The sequence below is a fragment of the Ceratotherium simum genome, chromosome 9 (genome assembly GCF_057802395.1).
Source record: "Ceratotherium simum simum isolate JZ-2026a chromosome 9, ASM5780239v1, whole genome shotgun sequence".
NCBI classification, from domain to species: domain Eukaryota; kingdom Metazoa; phylum Chordata; class Mammalia; order Perissodactyla; family Rhinocerotidae; genus Ceratotherium; species Ceratotherium simum.
Genome location: NC_141908.1, coordinates 50844353 through 50865071, shown reverse-complemented (window position 1 = coordinate 50865071; position 20719 = coordinate 50844353). Strand labels below are relative to the sequence as shown.

Sequence of the window (20719 nt, the reverse complement as noted above, 5' to 3'; positions counted from 1 at the left end):
ATTTTGTGCTCATTCTCTTATGGACATTTGTGAGCAGAATTGAATAAATATGCAAGATTGCTATTGTGCAAAAACAGTTGTATAAAACTAATCTGCACTTTCAGCAGAGTGCAGGAGTATTTCTGTATCCTCACTTGGCATCATCCAGATTCCTCATTTTTTTTTTTTTCCCCTTGGTGAGGAAGATTAGCCCTGAGCTGACATGTGTTGCCAATCCTCTTTTTGCTGAGGAAGATTGGCCCTGGGCTAACATCCATACCCATCTTCCTCTACTTTATATGTGGGGTGCCTGCCAGAGCATGGCTTGATAAAAGCTGTGCGTAGGTCTGCGCCTGGGATCCAGACCTGCAAACCTCGGGCTGCTGAAGTGGAGTGTGCAAACTTAACCACTACACCACCATGCCGGCCCCTAGATTCCTCATTTTTGATAGTCTAATAGGTATAAAATAATATCACATTGTTTTATTTGTACCACCAATTATTTTGAGCATTTCTTCATATGCTGTTAGCTTTTTGGGAATCTCTTATGAATTGTGCCAGTTCTTTGCCTCTTTTTCTGTCAGGATTACTTTCTTTTTGAAACTGATTTTCCCATGTTCCTTGAATGTTCTACATATTAATTCCATGTTGGTTGTATACAGTGCAAATAACTTCTTCCATTTTGTCATGTTTGTTAACTTTGTTAATGGTATCCATCATTGTACAGGATCGTCATATAAGACTCTTTAATTTTGTTGTAATCAAACTCACCAGTTGTTTGCCTTCTAGTCTGTACCTCTGAAGTTTTGACAACTCTTGGTATACTAAGAAAAACAGTCATCACCATTAACTATCTGGGTCAAATAGACCCTTTTGCTATTTTTATATTTTAAGTTACGTTACCACTAATTGATAGCAGTAGGAGTAAAGGTATAACGAAAAACAACTTTATCAGAAATTTTAATGAGAATTTAAATATACTGAAAACTTCTTTGTATCAGGTAAGTCTTGGTGCACAAACATCATAAAAGATGAAGGATATTACCGTGTGACCTTTGAGCATAATGAGATGGTCTAAGTTCTTGTTGCAGATTATTATGTGATGAAGTCCATTCAGTTGAATGACTGATGAGAATATCATGTTTCCCTTTTTTCCTTAGAAATATATTATCTAATTCATTGATTGTTGAATTTGATAAAATTCATCTAGGATAATATCATTTGATAACTCTTAAGATTTTACTTATATAGTAAATGTTACCACCATCAGTTTTAGAGTCTAGAGGTGCTGTTATCTCTTTGTATTTATTTTCTGATTTGTCTAATACTTATAAAATGTCTTCCTCTGTCATTCTCTTCTCTTGACCATCTTGGGTGGAAAATGAAAATTTTTAGATTCTCATCTAGAGTCAATGAAAGCTAAAATCAGACTACGAAGATTATGTCTCTGGTCTTATAATTCTTGAAAGATGATGTGGTACTTTGGGCAAGGCAAGAAGATAACTGAAAGATGAAAATTTATTTCATTATTGATCATTAAATCTGTATTGTTTTTCTATTTTCTACCGTAATAAGTTACCACAAAGTTGCTTCAACCAACACAAATTTGTTATCTTATAGTTCTTTAGGGTCAGAAGTCTGACACTAGTCTCATGGGGCTAAAATCAAGGTGTTGATTCTGCATTCCTTTCTGGAGGCTCTAGGAGAGCATCCTTTTCTTTGCCTTTTCCAGCTTCTGGGTGCCTTAACCTGCGTTCCTTGGCTTGTGGTCTCTTTTCCTCTGTCTTCAAAGCCAGCAGTATTGCATCTTTCTTCTTCTTCGGAAGTCACGTCTCCTTCTGACCACAGCCTAGAAGGATTCTACACTTTTAAGTATTCATGTGATTAGATTGGGCCTACCCTAGTCTGGAGAATCTGGTATAATTCCCCCAATTCAAAGTCTTTATCCTTAATCACATCTGCAAAGTCCTTTTTGCCATACAAGGTAACATTCACAGATCCTGGGGAGTAGGGCATAGGCAATCACTGGTTCCATTGTTTTGTCTATCATACCATCATTCTTCCATTTTCTTTTTATTTTAGGGGTTATTGTTTGTTTATCTTAGCATAGTTGGGAATAATTCATAAACAATGACGAGTAATGATGAAGTAATTCCTAGGTTGATTTAATAACAAAATATAGGAAAAGTAGGATCCCATAATGTATTTTAGATTTATGAAAGGGTCCATTAGGAATCTGGTAATTAATTGCAAGATAGAAGGTGTTTTATTCAATTAAAAATTTTATTTTTATTCTTTCGATGATTTTTGAGAATAAAAGTACTGAAATACCAGTCTTTACAAATAGTTAGAACTGCTCAAGAAAGAAGCTCAAAAACTAAAATTGGGTCCAGTGGACCCTGATAGTATTCTGAGAGTTAAATATTTTTTCCCCACCTCTGGATCACGAAGATATTGTCCAGTTTCTTCTATTAATTTTATGCTTTTACTGTTCATATTTGCTCTTTAGTCCGTCTAGGCCCCACTTTTTATATAGTATTGATAGGGATTCTGTTTTATTTTTGTCCATCTAGTGAACCAGTTTTCTCTACAATGCTTCTTAAATCATCTGTATTTTTCCACTGATTAGTGATGCCACCTTTATCTATTAAGATGCCATGAGGGGCCGGCCCCTTGGTGTAGCGGTTAAGTACGCACACTCTGCTGCTGGCAGCTCGGGTTCGGATCCTGGGCACGCACTGATGCACCGCTTGTCAGGCCATGCTGTGGCGGCGTCCCACATAAAAAGTGGAGGAAGATGGGCACAGATGTTAGCTCAGGACCAGTCTTCCTCAGCAAAAAGAGAGGAGGATTGGCATGGATGTTAGCTCAGGGCTGATCTTCATCACAAAAAAAAAAAAAATGAAAGATGCCATGTATATATACGGATCTGCCTCTGAAATTTCTCATATGTTCCAGTGGTCTGTCTGAGTTCTCGTGCCAGTATCACATTAAAAAAAAATACTTAATGTCTTTTTTATATGGTAGAGCAAGTCTTTTCTTTAATCTTCTTTTGTAAGGTTGACTTAGTTGTTTATGGATCTTTATTCCATCATATAAAATTTGAGCATCTCCTCATTTGCATGTTAGCCTTTGGGGATTCTTTTTCTATAATAGCTTATTTGTATATTTTTCCTTAAAAGGTTCAAATGGAATTTTTACTCTGAATGCACTGAATTTATAGATTAATTTAGGGAGTACTGAATCTTTGTAAGATTAAGTTGTCCCATCCAAATAAATGAAATGTCTCTCCATTTATTCACTTCTCTCTATAGAGTTCTTAAGAAATTTTGGTTAGTTTTTATGAAATTTTTTGGCTAATTCCTCTCTACTTAAGCTTTTGTGGCTAAAGTATTTTTTATTATATTTTCTGGTTGGTTATTGCTGACCTAGGAGGCTTTTGATTTTTATAGGTTGGTCTTATATGTTAGCAGTCTTGCTGTTGATCTCTTTTATTGGTTGTAGTAGTTTATTGATTCTCTAGGTTTCTCTAAGAGAGATAATTATCTTCCAAAAATGAGGTTTATTTCTTAAACCTCATATATATTCCTTATATTGGTCATGACTTCCAGTATTATGTCTTGTGCAGGAGAAATATCTGAAGTTTCTCCATTAAGTAGAGTGTTTGCTGTAAGTTTTGTGTATATAACCACAAATTAAACAAGAGCTTTTCTATTCCTGGTTAGTTTAGAAGTTTTTGTTCTTTTGTTTGTTTTAAAAATCATAAATGTTGTTGAACTTTATGAAAATCTTTGTTTTTGATTAAAAGAATCATAAAATTTTTCTCCTTTGGATTCTTAATGTGGTGAATTACGTTAATACATTTTGTTTTTACATTTGACAAGATGATTTGTTATAGCACAACTTATATATTTCAAATGAACAAAAAATTAGTATCATTTACAGTATGTTAAGATAAATTGCCTTTGAATGGGAGCTTCTTTTCTAGTACTTTGAAGTCTACAAGACGTATCTAGAAAATTTACTACTGTGGAAAATGAAGACTGCCTAAATCGAATTGGGGAGGGGAAGGGCCTGTGGTTTTCTTTTTGATTAATTGCTATAACACTGTCCTTTGGGTGGCTGAGGGTGTTTCAGATTTTCTTTAAACATCATTAGGCGCTGAAGCTCTTGCAGGACAACTTGGATGCTATATGAATTCTGCCATTTTGCTAGCACTGATATGGCTCTTGGGTCCACCACTGCATTAGAACTATTAATTCCATTCATACTAATTTTTGTTACAAATCTTACAAAGAGAAGTGCTTCTGGGTATTTGTGTCCACATTCTATTTTAAGGCTGTATATTCAGTTTTCATAAATTGTCCGAGCCTGTGGTGACTGCCATCTTGTGCCGCTGTTGCTCGAAGGCCGGCCAATACATTTTTTTTTTTTAATATTGAACCTTGCTTGCATTTCTGGGATAAACCCTGCTTGATTATTATATAGTATTTTTAAAAATACATTTATTGAATTTAATACATGATTAATTATTTTATTTAGGATTCTTACATACATGCTTATAAGAGAAATACATGTACAGACCTAAAGAGTAAGAGTTCAGTGAGTTTTGACAAATGTGTACACTTGAAGTAATCCACATCCCTCTCAAGATACAGAACATTTTCATCACCCCACGTTATGTTTTATAAATCAGTATGACACTAGCCCCATAAAATGAATTGCTTCCCCTTTCACTATTTTCAGTTTTTTCAACATCTGTATGTGATAGAAAATGTTCATGGGATGTAACAGGAACTGTAAAAGTATCTTGTCCTGGGGTTTGTTGGGAGAGGAGGTCTTTTACTACCATTTTAATTTCTTTAATATTATTTAGTTTACTAATCTATTTTATTTAAGCTTTTCAAAGTTATTAGTGTATAGTTACAATATTTTTAAAAACCTCCTTTGTTATTTCCTTTCTATTCGTTCTTTCATATTCTCCTTTTCTGTTCGTTTTTGCCAGAGCTCTGACTAATCTAATGACTATTTCAAAGAAACAGATTTTGGCTTTGATCTATTTCACTGTGTTTTTTTCCCATTGATTTCTGTCTTCATAATTTACTTGCTTGTTCTTTTGGATTTTCTCTGTGCCTCTTCTTCCAGCTATTGAGTTGAATGAATTAGTGTATTTATTTATATAGAGACATAACTAACATACAATAAAATATATAGATTTTTAAGTGTTCAGTTATGAGATTCCCTACCCCCGACTCCCATGGTGTTTATTAAGGTATAATTTATATATAGTAAAATTCACCCTTTTTATTATATAGTTCTCCTGTGAGTTTTGATAAATGTCTACAGTGTGTAACCCCCACCACAGTTAAGATATAAAGTAGATCCCAAAATATTTCCCCATGCCCTTTTGTAGTCAGTCCCTCTGGGTTGCCCTGACAACCACTGATCTATTTTCTGTTCTTGTAGTTTTGCCTTTGCAAGAATGTCATATAAATGGAATAAGTATTGTAATATGTAGACTTTTGAGTCTGACTTCTTTTAACTTAGCATAATGCATTCGTTTGAGTTTCATCCGTGTTGTTTGTTATCAATAGTTTGTTACTTTTTATTGCTAAATAGTATTCCATTGTATAAATATACCATACTTCTTTTTAATCCATTTCTCCTACATGAGAACATTTGGATTGTTTCCAATATTTTGAGAGTTACAAATAAAGCTACCATAAACATTTGTATGTTACCTCCTCTTAGATTTGACAATTGTTTATGTGGTGTAAATACCACACATGGAGTTTTTCCTGATGTTTTAAAGTTACATATTCTATTTTTAGTATTATGATGATACTCCATAATCATTGGTCGAGACAAAAGAGACATAGCAGCCAAATGCAATGTGTGAATCTATGAATCCTGATTTGCCCCTGGATTGGGAGAAAATCAGCTATAAGACAACTGGGGGAAATTTGAGTAGGGACTATATGTTGGGTGATGATATTGAATTAATGTTGGTTTTTCTGTTCTTTTTGGGTAAGCTTATATTTTAAAAATATTCGTTTAAATTTCAAAACAAATATAGGAGGCCGGCCCCGTGGCTTAGCAGTTAAGTGCGCGCGCTCCGCTACTGGCGGCCAGGGTTCGGATCCCGGGCGTGCACCGATGCACTGCTTGTCCGGCCATGCTGAGGCCCCGTCCCACATATAGCAACTAGCAGGATGTGCAACTGTGACATACAACTATCTACTTGGGGCTGTGGGGGGAAAAAAAAAGGAGGAGGATTGGCAATAGATGTTAGCTCAGAGCCGGTCTTCCTCAGCAAAAAGAGGAGGATTAGCACGGATGTTAGCTTAGGGCTGATCTTCCTCACAAAAAATAAAATAAAATAAAAACAAATATAGGTGAAGCTACAGAATATAAGATAGTGGTGAGCAATGACTCTTATAATGTTTTTATTTAAATTGATGGTGATAATGTGCTTGTGAAATGCAGTATTATTGGATAGGCAAATTTTAATATGGTAGCACGAGGAATTTGTAATGTGAAAGTAAAAGCATTCTAAGGATCAAATTTCTGATAGTAATGGTGCTCTGGGAAAGAAGGGACAGGGGAGAAAGATAAGAAAATCAGCTAGGAGTACAGAATAATCTTTAATATTTGATATATCGATAGAGAAAAATGGGGTGATATGTTTGCTAAAATTAAAAAAGTAATAAGCACAAGCAACAGAGATCCTGTACATAGAACTTTTAAATTGCTGTGATGGGTGTAGAAGGAGGAATAAAAAGAAACTTAATCCAGTGAAAGTGAGGGAGAGAAAAAGGAAACAAGAAACAAGAAAAATACTCTATTTTTACCTATTGTATAATGTAGAAGAAATAAAGCCAAGTATATATTATCACAATAAATGAGAATCCATCTGTAGGCTGTTGACAAGAAACGTCTCCCTCAAATGACAAAGATTGAAAATAACTAAAAAGAAGATATTTCAGGTAATCATAAAGAAAAAGAAAGTAGAATTGATTATAAATTTGAGATCAGTTTCTCCCCAACTCAGAGCCTTCCAAAGACTTCCCACTCCATTTAAAATAAAATTCGGGGTCTTCACTATGCCCTAGCAAGACCACCTGATGATCTAGCTCTAGACTAAATACTAAACTAACAACTGCCCTGCTACTGCACCCACACTGGTTTATTTGCCAGTGGCTGCAAACATACTTCTCCCTCACTTGATTCAAATTTCTGCTCAAATGTCACCTCTTCAGAGAGACTTTCTGTGACCACTCTATGTAAGATGGTGCCTATATCACTCTAGCCCTTTCTCTACTTAATTTTTTTTCATATGCTTATTGGTTCCTTGTATAATACTAATAAATATTTATGTATTTGTTTATTATCTGTTTCCCTTCTTGTAATGTAAACTCCATGAGCACTTGAAGTTGTCTTTTTTTTTTTTTTCCACTGCTATATCCCTTCTATCTACAATAGTACTAAGGCCCTCAATAAATATTTTTGAATGCATGAATGAATATCAAGTAAAACATTCTTCAAAACCAAAAGCCTGAAAGGTACAAAGATATTTTCTAAGGACTAAGAATCCATAAAGAAGGTATGACGGTTATAAACCTTTATATATCAAATAGTTGTAAGAATACATGGTGAATTTATTAAAATACAGGTATAGTGAGGGATTCTAGTATACTTTTAGATTTTAACTGTTCAAATATATATAAAAGAGCAAAGCTATACGGGATTTGCGCAATATAATCTATGAACTTAATTTGATAGATATACATACACACACACCAGTCAGTCCTCTTTATTGGAGGATTCGGTAATTGCGGATTTGCCTGCTTGCTAAAATTAACTTGTAACCTCAAAATCATTACTTGCATTGCTTTGCCAGTCATTCAAAGGCCTGTGCATGTGCAGAGAGGTGAAAAATTTGTCACCTGAGGCCAAACAAAACAATTCTGTGCCTGTGTGTTTCAACTACAAGTGTTCTTTTTGCAGGTTACTTAGTGCTATGGTTTTCACATTTTTGTACTTTTTATTGGTAGTTTCACTGTTTAAAACGGCCCCCAAGGATAATAGTGCTGAAGTGCTGTCTAGTGTTCTAAGCACAAGAAGGCTGTGAAATGCCTTAGAAGAAAATACATGTGTTAAGTAAGCTTTGTTCAGGCATGAGCTACCGTGCTGTTGGCCATGAATTCCATCTGAATGAATGGAAAATATACATTAAATAAGGTGTCTTTAAACAGAAACACAGGGGGCCAACCCCATGGCTTAGCGGTTGGGTGCGCACGCTCCGCTACTGGCGGCCTGGGTTTGGATCCTTGGCACGCACCGACGCACCGCTTGTCCGGCCATGCTGAGGCGGTGTCCCACATACAGCAACTAGAAGGATGTGCGACTATGACATACAACTATCTACTGGGGCTTTGGGGAGAAAAAGGGAAAAAAAGGAAGAGGATTGGCAATAGATGTTAGCTCAGGGCTGGTCTTCCTCAGCAAAAAAAGGAGGATTGGCATGGATGTTAGCTCAGGGCTGATGTTCCTCACCAAAAAAATAAATAAATAAATAAATAAACAAACAGAAACACACTTTTATGTAAAACAAGCTTATGTATTGATTGGTTGGGATGAAAATGAAACAAGAAGCTTACGGGAACCTAACCCTATACATACTTCCCCTAGCAGCAATGATTCAGCATTTGCTAATCCAGTGTTCACAGCTCATAACAAAAATTGACTGGAGAGAGAGGGAATTTGTATTCCATCATATGCCACTTCTTTTCTCTTACCCCAAGCCTGCTTCACCTGTTTATTTTACTTGCCCGAGATCCTTGTGGCATGAGTTTGTGGCTCTATTGTAGGATTACAGATAGAACGTAAAGGTAAACGTTATAAATTGTACTGATGTAAAGTTAATATGTAGCTGTCATGTTGGGAGGAGCTAAATGTAAAGATCTGTTTTCTTATTTTACATAGTGAGGAGTCACACAGCGTTTCAAGTTAAAGAATAAAAAATTACATATAATATTTAAAATTAAAGTAACTATTTGAAGAATTAAAAATAACATAAATATTTCAGGAAGAAGGGGAGGCTGTGATGCCAGTGAACTAAATTCTTCATCTTTCATGGTAGGGTTAAAAAAGGACATATTGAAATATAGCCCGTAGACTGGAGTACTTTGCACCTGTTAGAAAGAATGGAGGTAGCAGAGGACAAAAGGAATGAAGAAGCTCTCTGTGTTGATTTGGAAATTTCTCCAAGATATATTAAGAGAAAAGAAAGCAATGCAGGACAGTCTGCATAATGTTATCTTTTGAGTAAGAAGGGAGGAACCAAAGAATGTATATTTAATTTGCTAAGGTAGGCATATAGCCTCTAGAAAGATAAAAAGAAACAAACTGAAGTAGCCTGTTGATATTACCTATTCAAAAACTTAATTAAAAACAATTTTTTCGAAAGTGGTTGCCTCTGAATAGTGAGACTGGTGTGGGAGTAAGAAATTTATATTTCTGTAATGAAATTTTTTCTATGTGCCTGTGTTGCTTTTTTATTTTAAAAAATGTCCCATGACTGCAAAAAAAATCTATTTTCTGTTTTGAAGGCTTCAGGAGTCTATGAGTGTGTGTCTGATGTGCACATACTGTATATCTGAGTGTGTAAATGGTTATGTACTAGATTTTGTCAAGCTTTTGTCCCCCCTCTGTGCTTTCCCCCTCAATAATTTGTAACTTTTACATTCTTTTTGTATTGAGATATAATTCACATACCATAAAATCGACCCTTTTAAAATGTACATTTCAGTGGTTTTTAGTACTGTCGTCCCTCGGTAGCCTCAGGGGATTGGTTCTAGGATCCCTTGCAGATACTAAAATCTGTGAAGGCTCAAGTCCCTTACATAAAATGGCATAGTATTTGCTTATAACGTTCACACATTGTTCCATGTACTTTATTTTTTTTTTTTTTAAAGATTTTATTTATTCATTTTTTTCCCCCCAAAGCCCCAGTAGATAGTTGTACGTCATAGGTCCGCATCCTTCTAGTTGCTGTACGTGGGACTCGGCCCCAGGTTGGACGGAGAAGTGGTGCCTCGGGGCGCGCCCGGGATCCGAACCCGGGCCGCCAGCATCAGAGCGCGCGCACTTTAACCGCCAAGCCACGGAGCCGGCCCTGTTCCATGTACTTTAAATCATCTCTAGATTACTTATATAATACCTAGTACAATGTAAATGCGACGTAACTAGTTGTTATACTGTATTGTTTAGGGAATAATGACAAGAAAAAAAAAGTACAGATGCGACCATTGTAGGCCTTTTCAATTCGAAATTGGTGAATCCGTGGATGTAGAACCCGTGGATATGGAGGGCCAACTGTATATCACAAAGTTGTGCAGCCATCACCACTGTCTAATTCCAGAATAGTTTTATCACCCCAAAAAGAAACCCCATAAACATTAGCAGCAATTCTCCATTCCCCTGCTCTCCTACCCCACACTCCGGCCCCTGGCATCCACTAGTCTACTTTCTGTCTTTATGGATTTCTTATTCTGAACGATTCATATAAAATTGAATCATACAATATGTGGCATTTTGTGTCTGACTTTTTTCACCTAGTATAATGTTTTCACGGTTCATGAATGTTGTAGTATATATTAGTACTTCATTCCTTTTTATGACTGAATATTCCATTGTATTGATGTATCACAATTTGTTTATTCATTCATCAATTGATGGAGGTTAGGGTTGTTTCCATTTTTTGACGTAAATAATGCTGCTGTAAACACTTTGCTACAAGTTTTTGTCTAGACATGTTTTCAGTTCTCTTAGGTACAAAGAATGGAATTAAGTCACTGTGATATTGACACAGGAAAGAAAAATAGACCAATATAACCAAATGGAGTCCAGCAACAGACCTATTCATGTATAGTAACTTAACATATGACAAAGGTGACACTGCAGTGAAGCAGGGAAATGGTGATCTTTTATAATAGATTATGCTGGATCAATTGGATATCCATGTGATAAAAAAAAAAGACTCTTGACCCTCAACTCTTGTGACTTGTAGATCTAAATATGAAAAATAAAACAGTAGGCTTTAATTAGAATAATGACAGATTTCATAAGTGGATCACAAAAGACGCTTAACCATAAAGGAAAACATTTGATAAATATATATGAGTGAAAAGGCAAGTCGTGGAGGATTCATACCCAAAATATACAAAGAATTCCTGCTAATCAAGAAGAAAAGACACACGATCCATAGTCAGAGTTTCAAATGCCAACCCTATAATGAAATTAGGCCTATAATGAAAATTAGTAGAACCATGTCCTGTTCTTCCAACCCTGCATTCATTCTTCACAGAAGCAGTCTTTCTTGTCTTGTAGCTTTATATTATATATGATTTGTTTTATTTATGTCTGTATTTCTAAATAAGCTTATTATAGTTCTTTTTCTTTCTTTTTTAGTTTTAGATATTTATTGACTTCGTATTATGGAAGATGAAGAGTTGACTCTTTTAAGTGATTTAATTTTCCATCCCTATACAAATACTCACACTTCTGACCCCATCCTAATTTAGATATATTTTGCTTTTTGTTTAGATCATTATTTCATTGTTTATATTATGATTATGTGAATTTTGTTCACAGCTATGAGATACCATGATTACGTTGCTTCTTTTGTACAACTTTTTGTTTTCTCTAGAGTTAATAGTCGGTTTATTTCTTTAGTTTTTCTAATATTCAGTGTAAGCATCCACATGCTCTCTAGCAGAGGTGTGTGAATCTTTCATTATTTTCAAATAAAAATTATTCATTCCTTTTTCCCTTATTTTTCATTAGACATCTCTGAAATTTTTCATTCTTCTTTTCTTATCTAGGCTAGTTGCTCTCTATTTCTCCTGGATGCCTGTCATCCTGGAATCTCTCTTCTTGGTCATCGTGGGAATTCCTTTTGTATCTGTCCTATGTTTGAGCTCCTGTTTCCTGTGTGCCATATCTACCTCTTTCTTGGTTTATTTCTGTGTTTTGGTGAAGCAGATTCTCTGATCCCACTTCCTGAGAAGAGATACATGGGTAGTCACATTTTTGAGACCTTGCATATTGTCCTCCCACTTGGTTGTTAGTTTGTCTGGGTGTAGAATTCTAGGTTGGAAATCATTTTATCAGAATTTTGAAGGCATTATTCCATTGCCTTCTAGCTTTCAGTGTTACTGCTGAGCAATCCAATACCATTCTGATTCCGGATCCTTTTTAAGTAACCTGTTACTTCTCTGGAAGCTTTTAGGATCTTCTTTTTAATCCCTGGCATTTAAAATTTTTTATTATAGTGTGCCTTGGTGTGAGTCTTCCTTGAACCAGTGTCCTTGGTTCAAAAGTGTATCCTTACAATCCAGAAACTCATAGTTTCGAGTTCTGGAAAAGTTTCTTGGATTATTTCTTTGATAATTTCAGCTTCTTGAGTTTCTTTTTTCTGGAACTCTCATTATTTGGACCAGGGTCTCTTGGACTGATTCTCTAGTTTTCTATTTTTTGTGTGTGTGTGAGGAGGGTTAGCCCTGAGCTGACATCCGTTGCCAATCCTCCTCTTTTTGCTGAGGAAGATTGGCCCTGGGCTAACACCCATGCCCATCTTCCTCTACTTTGTATGGCACGCCGCCACAGCATGGCTTGACAAGTGGTGTGTAGGTCCATGCCTGGGATCCGAACCTCTGAACCTCAGACCACTGAAGTGGAGCACGAGAACTTAACTGCTACACCACTGGGCAGGCCCCACTAGTTTTCTTTTTTCTTTGAATTTTTGTAGTCTCTTTCTGGGAAGATTTCTTCAACTTTATTTTTGAATCCATCTGTTTTTTTTCCTTTCCATTTCAGCTATCATATTTTTAATTTCCAGGAGATTTTTTTTTTCCTCTTGTGATGAGAAGTTTTAAGATTTACTGTCAGCAACTTTCAGATGTGCAGTACAGTATTGTTAACTACAGTCGCCATGCTGTACATTACATCCCCATAACTTATTTATTTTATAACTGGAAGTTTGTACCTTTTGGCTCCTTTTACCAGTTTTGCCCACCCCCACCCCCTGCCTCTGGCAGCCACCAAACTGTTCTCTGTATCTGTGAACTCAGTTTTGTTTTGTTTTTTTTAGATTCCACATATAAATAAATTCTTACAGTATTTGTCTTTCTCTGTCTGACTTATTTCACTTAGTATATTATGACCTTGAGGTCCATCCATGTGGTCACAAATGGCAAGATTTCCTACTTTTTTTTTTTTAAGTTTTCTTTTTTTTTTTTTTTATAATTTTATTTATTTATTTTTTCCCCCAAAGCCCCAGTAGATCGTTGTATGTCATAGCTGCACATCCTTCTAGTTGCTGTATGCGGGACACGGCCTCAGCATGGCCAGAGAAGCAGTGCACCAGTGCGCGCCTGGGATCTGAACCCGGGCCGCCAGCAGCGCTGCACGCGCACTTAACCGCTAAGCCACGGGGCCGGCCCAAGATTTCCTACCTTTTTTATGGCTAAATAATAGTCCATTGTATATATATACACCACATTTTCTTTGTCCATTCATCCATTGATGGACACTTAGGTTGCTTCCATGTCTTGGCTATTGTAAATAATGCTGCAGTGAACATGGAGGTGTATATATCTTTTTGAGTTAGTATTTTCATTTTCTTTGGATAAATACCCAGAAGTGAAATTGCTAGATCATATGGTAGTTGTATTTTTAATTTTTTGAGAAACCTCCATACTGTTTTCCACTGTGGTTACACCAATTTACATTCCCACTTACAGTGCACAGGGGTTCTCTTTTCTCCACATCCTCGCCAACACTTGTTATTTCTTGTCTTTTTGATACTAGCCAGTCTAACAGGTATGAGGAGGTATCTCATTGTGGTAAGAGTTTTTTCTTTATCTTTGGTTTTCAACAGTTTGACTACGATGTTCCTAGGTATGCTTTTCTTTGTACTTATCCTGCTTAGGGGAATCAGTGAGCTGCTTCAATCTGTAAATTTATCTTACACCAAATTTTGGAATTTTATGGCTATTATTTCTTTAAATATTTTTGAAGAAATTTCCTCCCTTTTCTCTCCTTCTGTGACTCCAAATACATATATGTTAGACTTGTAGTAGTGTCCAACAGACAACTGTTTTTCAGTATTTTTCTCTTTTTTGTTTAGTTTGAATAATTTCTTTTGATATATCTTTAGGACTTTCTCTATGCTGCTGTTAAGCCCAGTGAATTTTTTATTTTAGAGAGTGAATTTTTCAGTTTGGAATTTCCATTTGGCTCTTTTTTATATTTCTGTTTCTCCGCTGAGAATTCCAATTTGTTAATTTGTTACAAGTATATTTTCCTTTGTCATCTTGAGTATACTTACAGTAGCTGCTCTAAGACCTTTGACTACTAATTCCAATATCAGGGTTACCTTGTGGTTGGTCTCTATTGATTGTCTTTTCTCTTGAGTATGGGTCACATTTTCTTATTTCTTCATATGTTTAGAAATTTTCTATTATATCTTGCACACTGTGAATGATACATTATAGTGACTGTGGGGTTTGGTGTATTCTTCTGGAGACTATTGATTTTTTGGTTATTATTTGTATTAGCAAGCAATTAACTGGGCTGGTCTAAAATGTAAACTGTGTCTCCCCAAAGAGGATAGCAGCTGACGTCTCTGTTCAGTTGTTTTAGCCTTATCTGGATTGCTTAGAGTCTGCTCCACTCTTGCATAGATCAGTAACCAGCCAGAGACATGGGTAGAGTTAATATGCAGAATTTTAGACTCTCTCTTTATGCTTCTTTGTTTTCCAGCATCTGCATTCTCACTTTTCAGTTGCAGTGGTAGCTCCAAACTCTGGTTTTTCAAGCCAGTAAGACTGCATGTTTTGATCCAAATTTTAGCTGCTCTGTGCAGCTCAGACTAGGGGCCTCCCCTCAGGCAAAGGCTGTAAAAACAGGAAACCTACCCAGTTCTGTTCCCTTCTTCCAAATGTTGTTTCCTATCCAGATTCTGCCTACTTTAGGTTACTCAAGAGTCTTCAGGCAGTTGTTTTTTATATTTTTTTTCCCAGAATTTATAGTTATCTGTGGGAATGTTGGTCTGATAAGAGGTATTCTGTTATTACTTGTAGCAGAATCTGTATATTTTTTTATTGTTCATTTTAAAAGGTAAAAATCTCATGAATTTATGTTTATTTTTTTATTTTTATTTTTTTAATTTTTTGTTTATTGCAGTAACATTGGTTTATAACATTGTAAAAATTTCAGGTGTACATCATTGTACTTCTATTTCTGCATGGACCACATCATGTTCACCACCAAAATACTAATTACAACCCATCACCACACACATGCACCGAATTATCCCTTTCACCCTCCTCCCTCCCCCCTCCCCTCTGGCAACCACCATGAATTTATGTTTATATTGTTATTTCCACTTCAAATCAGAACTACAAGGTTTTTATTTACATCTGTATCTTCCTATATACCAAGAATTGTGGTTCTTAAGGACATAAAGCAGATGATCGAGTTAGAATATCACATAATTATTTATTTACTTCTTTCTGTATCTCACAGTGCATTCTCAAAATAACAATGCTTGTATTATCACAATGACCAAAATTGTTACTGAGAACGGTCCAAATTTTTGTTGCTTGTGCTTTCCATAAATTTCCATTCCCCAGTTTTTAAAATATTTTCTTTTTAACAACTTTGTGTGCTTTTAGCCCTAAAATTTTATACTTTCTTCTTCATACTTCTCATTTAATCTTTATCAACAAGTAAATATTATTGCTTGCCATCAGTTCTTAGGTTGAAACTCGATTCATTCTGGTTGTCTAAAGCCTCTAGATTTCTTTTGGAAGGTCTCAAGGGAGCAGTATTTCCTGATTTTTGGCATTTTGATAACAGTTTATCTGTACCTTATGTGTTCAAAATCAATTTCACTGAATATAAAACACTTTACTCATATTTTCTTTTCTTGAATCTCATAAATATGCTACTCCATTTTCTTCTGGTATAAAGTGTTACCTTTGAAAATTTTAATGTTGGCCTTCTGGGTTGATATTCTCAGGCGTACATTGTGCTCTTTCAGTCAGAGTTTCAGTTTTTTTAAAAAAAATTTTCAAGGAAGTTTTCTTGAATTACAGTTTTTACTGTTTGTTTTCTTACAGTAATACCCTTTAAAGACTTCTGTTATCTGAATGTTGGATCTTTGTTGCTTCATTAGTTCTTCATTTCTTTTGATTTCAAAAATGTTCCTCCTCTTTATCTTCTAGTTCTCTTAAAGCATTGTCTGTTGTATGTACTTTCTCTTGGGTTCATCCAGGCTTAATCTTCATTTCTGAAATTATTTTTTTTCAATTTCTCATGCTTTCCTGAGTTCTGTTACCTTATTTCTGAGTTTTTTGAAATCTGATTTGTGTTGTTCTTTTATGTCTTGAGTCGTTTTTGTAACGTCTTTTAGCTCATTTTGAAATTTTTTGTTAGTGGTGTCAAGTTGATTCCGACTCCTAGTGACCCTGTGTATAGCAGAGCAGAACCCTTCCTGGTCTTTTTGTGCCATCTTCTCACCTTCCAGCGCTATATCAGACAATGCTCCACAGCTGTTCATAGGGTTTTCATGGCCAATTTTTTTGGAAGTGGGTGGCCAGGTTCTTCTTCCTAGTCTATCTTAGTCTGGAAGCTCCACTGAAACCTGTCCCCTATGGGTGACCTTTTTGGTATTATTTGAAATACCAGTGGTATAGCTTTCAGCATCACAGTAACTCACAGTTGCCACAGTGTGACAACTGACAGATGGCATTTTGAGATAGTAGGTTACAATTTTCATCTATTCTGTGATTATGTGTTCCTGGTATGCTTTTATTGTCAGGATATTATTCTGTATTTTATTGGTTTTTTTTCTTTATAACATCATTTTCTCTTGCTTACTTTTTTAGGTTTGGGATGGCTTTTCTTACAGAGCTCCCTCTGCTGTTGTTTTTGGGCACTCTTCAAAAATGTGGCATTTGCTTTCTGAGATTTCTAGACTTTACTCCCTTCCTCAGTTTTATCTGGATAGTCTCTTTTCTTTATCTTCATTGTGCCTATTGTAATCAATTTTTGTTTCATTCCCAGTAGTTTATCCTCATTTGTGGCTCCCTTAGTGAAGGATCAGTTTCAAGAGTTCATGGAGGCTAGGTTGCTCCATCTTCAGACTTCACCATGGACTCCTTGTACTTAGTCACTATTGGAAAAAGCCGAAACCCTTCCAATTACAGCTTCTCTACTTAAATTGACCGTCTGGTCAGTTTGCTGTTGCTGTCGTGGGAGTCTCTGTTCTCAGATCTGTCAGATACCCTGTTTCTTTCTGCTTCCCCTCATAACCATGCAGGTCCTATAGTTGATGATTTGTCCCCACCTGCTATTTTGGGGGAATTTGTGGACAAATTCCTTGTCACCCAGTTTTGTTGTAAATGTTGTCTGTGGGGTTGGCGTTTATATTTTTATGTGAGGTTTTAGGGATGCTCAAAAATGTTGCCACTGCCTCCATTGTTCCTAAATCTTTCTAATTTATCACTTCTTAATTGTTGTTTATGGTGTTCTTTCTTTCAAGTTCAATAGTTTTGCCCTAATTAGATTATAACTTCCTCCAAATAGTGCTTGAATCTTAATAAGTTTGAGTGCTATTTTGTGTTGAAAACAGCCTTTACGATATCCAGCGTAGTACTGGACATATATGCAGTGACTGAGAGTAATCAGTTTGGAGATTCCTCTAAAGGGTAATTATAGGCCGACTTGCAACCTTTTAATAGTAGAATTTGCAGCTACTCTTACAAATTGAAGGGAAATAGGGATATCAGCTGGCCTGCCTATACATGAAGTTCATTCATGTGTCGTCTTTGGCATATATGCCATAGTCTGTCATCCTCTGGTCTAAACATTTCTGGAAGACATTGATCTAATGTACTGATGGTCCAGAAAAGTCCACAAAATAATAAGCATCATAGAAAACATACTGGAAACATAGCAAATGTCATCCTACAGAATGATGGCTCATTTCTGTTTGTCACAGTTCAAAAATATTGTAAAGGAAATGTAGAAACTCTTGAGCGCAGTGATTAAAATGGTCAAGATAGTAAAAGACTAAGCTGAAACAGAAAACCAAGAATTGTCCAGTTTGTTAATATGAAGAGAGATAAAGGAGTATGGATGGGATATGATGGAATTTGATAAGATTGTGAAGGGAATTAAGGAGCACAAATAATACTTTTGGCTAAAGGAAGCATTAGTTTTTATACATTGGGTAGTAATTTTAAAGATCTTGTTATACTAACAATAGGCCAATTCCTTTGCTCCTGAATTTGGTATTCTGAAAAATCAGCTAATACAAGTCCCTTCCTGAAACACAGCAGAACTTTCTTGACTTGGTAAAACTTTCCAAGGTATTTACAGTGTTAAGAATGTGATGTTTCTTATTTTTACTTCATTTGACTTTCTTGCTTAAAGAAATCATATTTTATTTTCATTTATGAAGACAGATTATTTACTTTGTAATTTGTTTCATTTAAAATTACTCCTAATTTTTATCTCTTTACAAATCTTTAACAGGCCTCAACAAATAATGAAAGCTCTAATCACAGTTTTGGAAGCTTGGGATCTTTAAGTGACAAAGAATCAGAGGTAAGTAACTTCATTTTAAATATGGTGCTATTAAAGTTAAAAGCTGGAATCACCTTTTTTTTTTTTTTTCTAATTAAGTAGGTTTTTTGCTGTCAATCTTTGTGCTAAAGGTTAATACTTTTTAAGTTTCTTGTAGGAGTGTTTTATTTTGCCTTATGAAGCACAGCATTCAGACTGAAGACTGTATTTGGCATTAGAAAAAAATATAGTTTCTTTGGTGTTATGTAGCTGAACTTGTACATTAATGGTATAGATGTTCTTGATGGAAGACAGTTATAGCCATTCGTAATTCTGAGATGAAGGTGGTTTTCAAAATATGTTGTTTCACAGTTTTCTATTATTTCTTGTTCTATACTTCCCTCTTAGTCTGGTCCTGAGTAAGGGTTTGTTTACTTTCTGAGATATACACTTTTTTCTCCTTTTGAAATTTTTTGTGGAATTTCATGCTGCTGTTTTTCACTTTTCATATTTAAAAATACCTGAATAATCCCTTCCCCTCCCACCCACTTACTGACCCCACTAAGAAAATACATGGGATTTTATAAGTAGGCGTTTGAATCCATGGTATAGTTCACACTGAGCATGATATACTTGATGGCATCTTTTAAAAGTGTGTAGACAGGAAGTTCTTTGGGTTTTAGCATTCACTTGTTGATGCTGCTACTTTACCTTTTGTGGATACAGCCTGTAATATTTCCTGTTCTCAGATTATAGAGTTCTGTCACCTAGTTTTCAACATTTGTGTGTGTGTGTGTGTTTGTGTTTTCCCTGTCAATGTTAACTTATTTCTACTTGATCCATTTTAATCTTTTTTCTACTTGGGTTAGTGTAGATATATCGCCTTGATAATACCAGTAGGTCATTAATACTCAGTAACTCTTAGCCATTTGGTTTTGGTGTTCAGTGGAAAGGAAATATCAAAGGTGGCATCTTTTTAAGCCCTGTGTTATTGAAAGCATCTAAATCTCTAGGTAGACAGTTTTGTGTAGTTCTCTGCAGGCACCCTGACACTCCAAAAGGAGTGTGGCATAGGGCTCTCACTCATCAGGCTTTCCCTTCCACAGAGACAACTGGCAGGCAGCTGAAAGGACTGTGCAAGTGACGGGACTTTATCCGCAGTAGGTTCCCTTGAGGTAAGCGTTAGTAGCCCCTGTAGCACCAGATTATCACAGTTTAGTTTTTTTCAAATTAACACACTTATACTAAGTTCTTAAAAATTGTAGGTTTAGATCTAGTCAAAGTACAGTTTTGAAAAACTATATCAAGAATTATTCACTTTGTATTTCCTGGACTTTGGAACATTTCTTGATATTTCCACAGATTTGGATCTATTTAGTAATTTCACATGCTTCCTCTTTCATAGGCTTTTATGTTATGGAAGGCCATAAAATAATTTTAGATATTTCCCTCTTCTGTTCACCAGATCTGGTGTTTTTGATAGATTTTTTTTTTAATAGCAAAATGTAGTAAACGTTAGATCACCTATAACAGTTATGTATTTCCATGTTATTTGTAGCCACACGTATTCCCAATATGAGTTATAGATGCAGTATTTGAATTCTTTCAAAAGAATTGGTCTATAAGAAAATACCACTTCCCTTTAAACAATTCCAAGGATCACTTTTGGCCATGTTTTTTGTTTAAAATGTTGTTTTTTATTTATTTATTTTTCTTAAAGACCATAGTGAAATTTGTAGTGAAATACAAGTTGGTTAACCATTGGATATACTTAGCTTTATTTGTATAGAAATTTTGACATTTGGGGCAGCATTAGAAAAATCTTTAAAATGTTTTGGCTTTTGCTGTTCTGTGTTCTGTATCTGGAATTTTTACAAAGTAATGGTTAAGTCAAGTTGCTTGATATTTTGGAAATGACTACACATTATACATTTTCCTTAAGATTTGAAGAAGCAATTTTTTTTTTGGTCTGTTTTTCCATTTAAGAAGCTACTAGATACCTTAATTAATGAATTCCTTTGTGGTGAATTTCATACACATCAAAATACAGATATTCATAGGTCATTAAGTAAAGGTGTTGGGAGTCAACAATTGCAGGATAGAA

The 20719-nt window shown here is 35.4% G+C and overlaps 1 protein-coding gene and 1 pseudogene across 1 annotated transcript in view; one reads left to right on the top strand and one right to left on the bottom strand.

Annotated features, from left to right (window-relative positions):
• Positions 1 to 20719, top strand: part of TLK1 (tousled like kinase 1) — a 156121-nt gene that overhangs the window by 54668 nt on the left and 80734 nt on the right. Inside the window, exon 3 of the mRNA XM_004428200.3 lies at positions 18586 to 18657. Within this exon, the coding sequence (XP_004428257.1) occupies positions 18586 to 18657 (72 nt within the window). The remainder of the gene's footprint in view (positions 1 to 18585; positions 18658 to 20719) is intronic.
• Positions 4072 to 14876, bottom strand: LOC106801529 (ubiquitin-conjugating enzyme E2 variant 1 pseudogene; annotated as a pseudogene).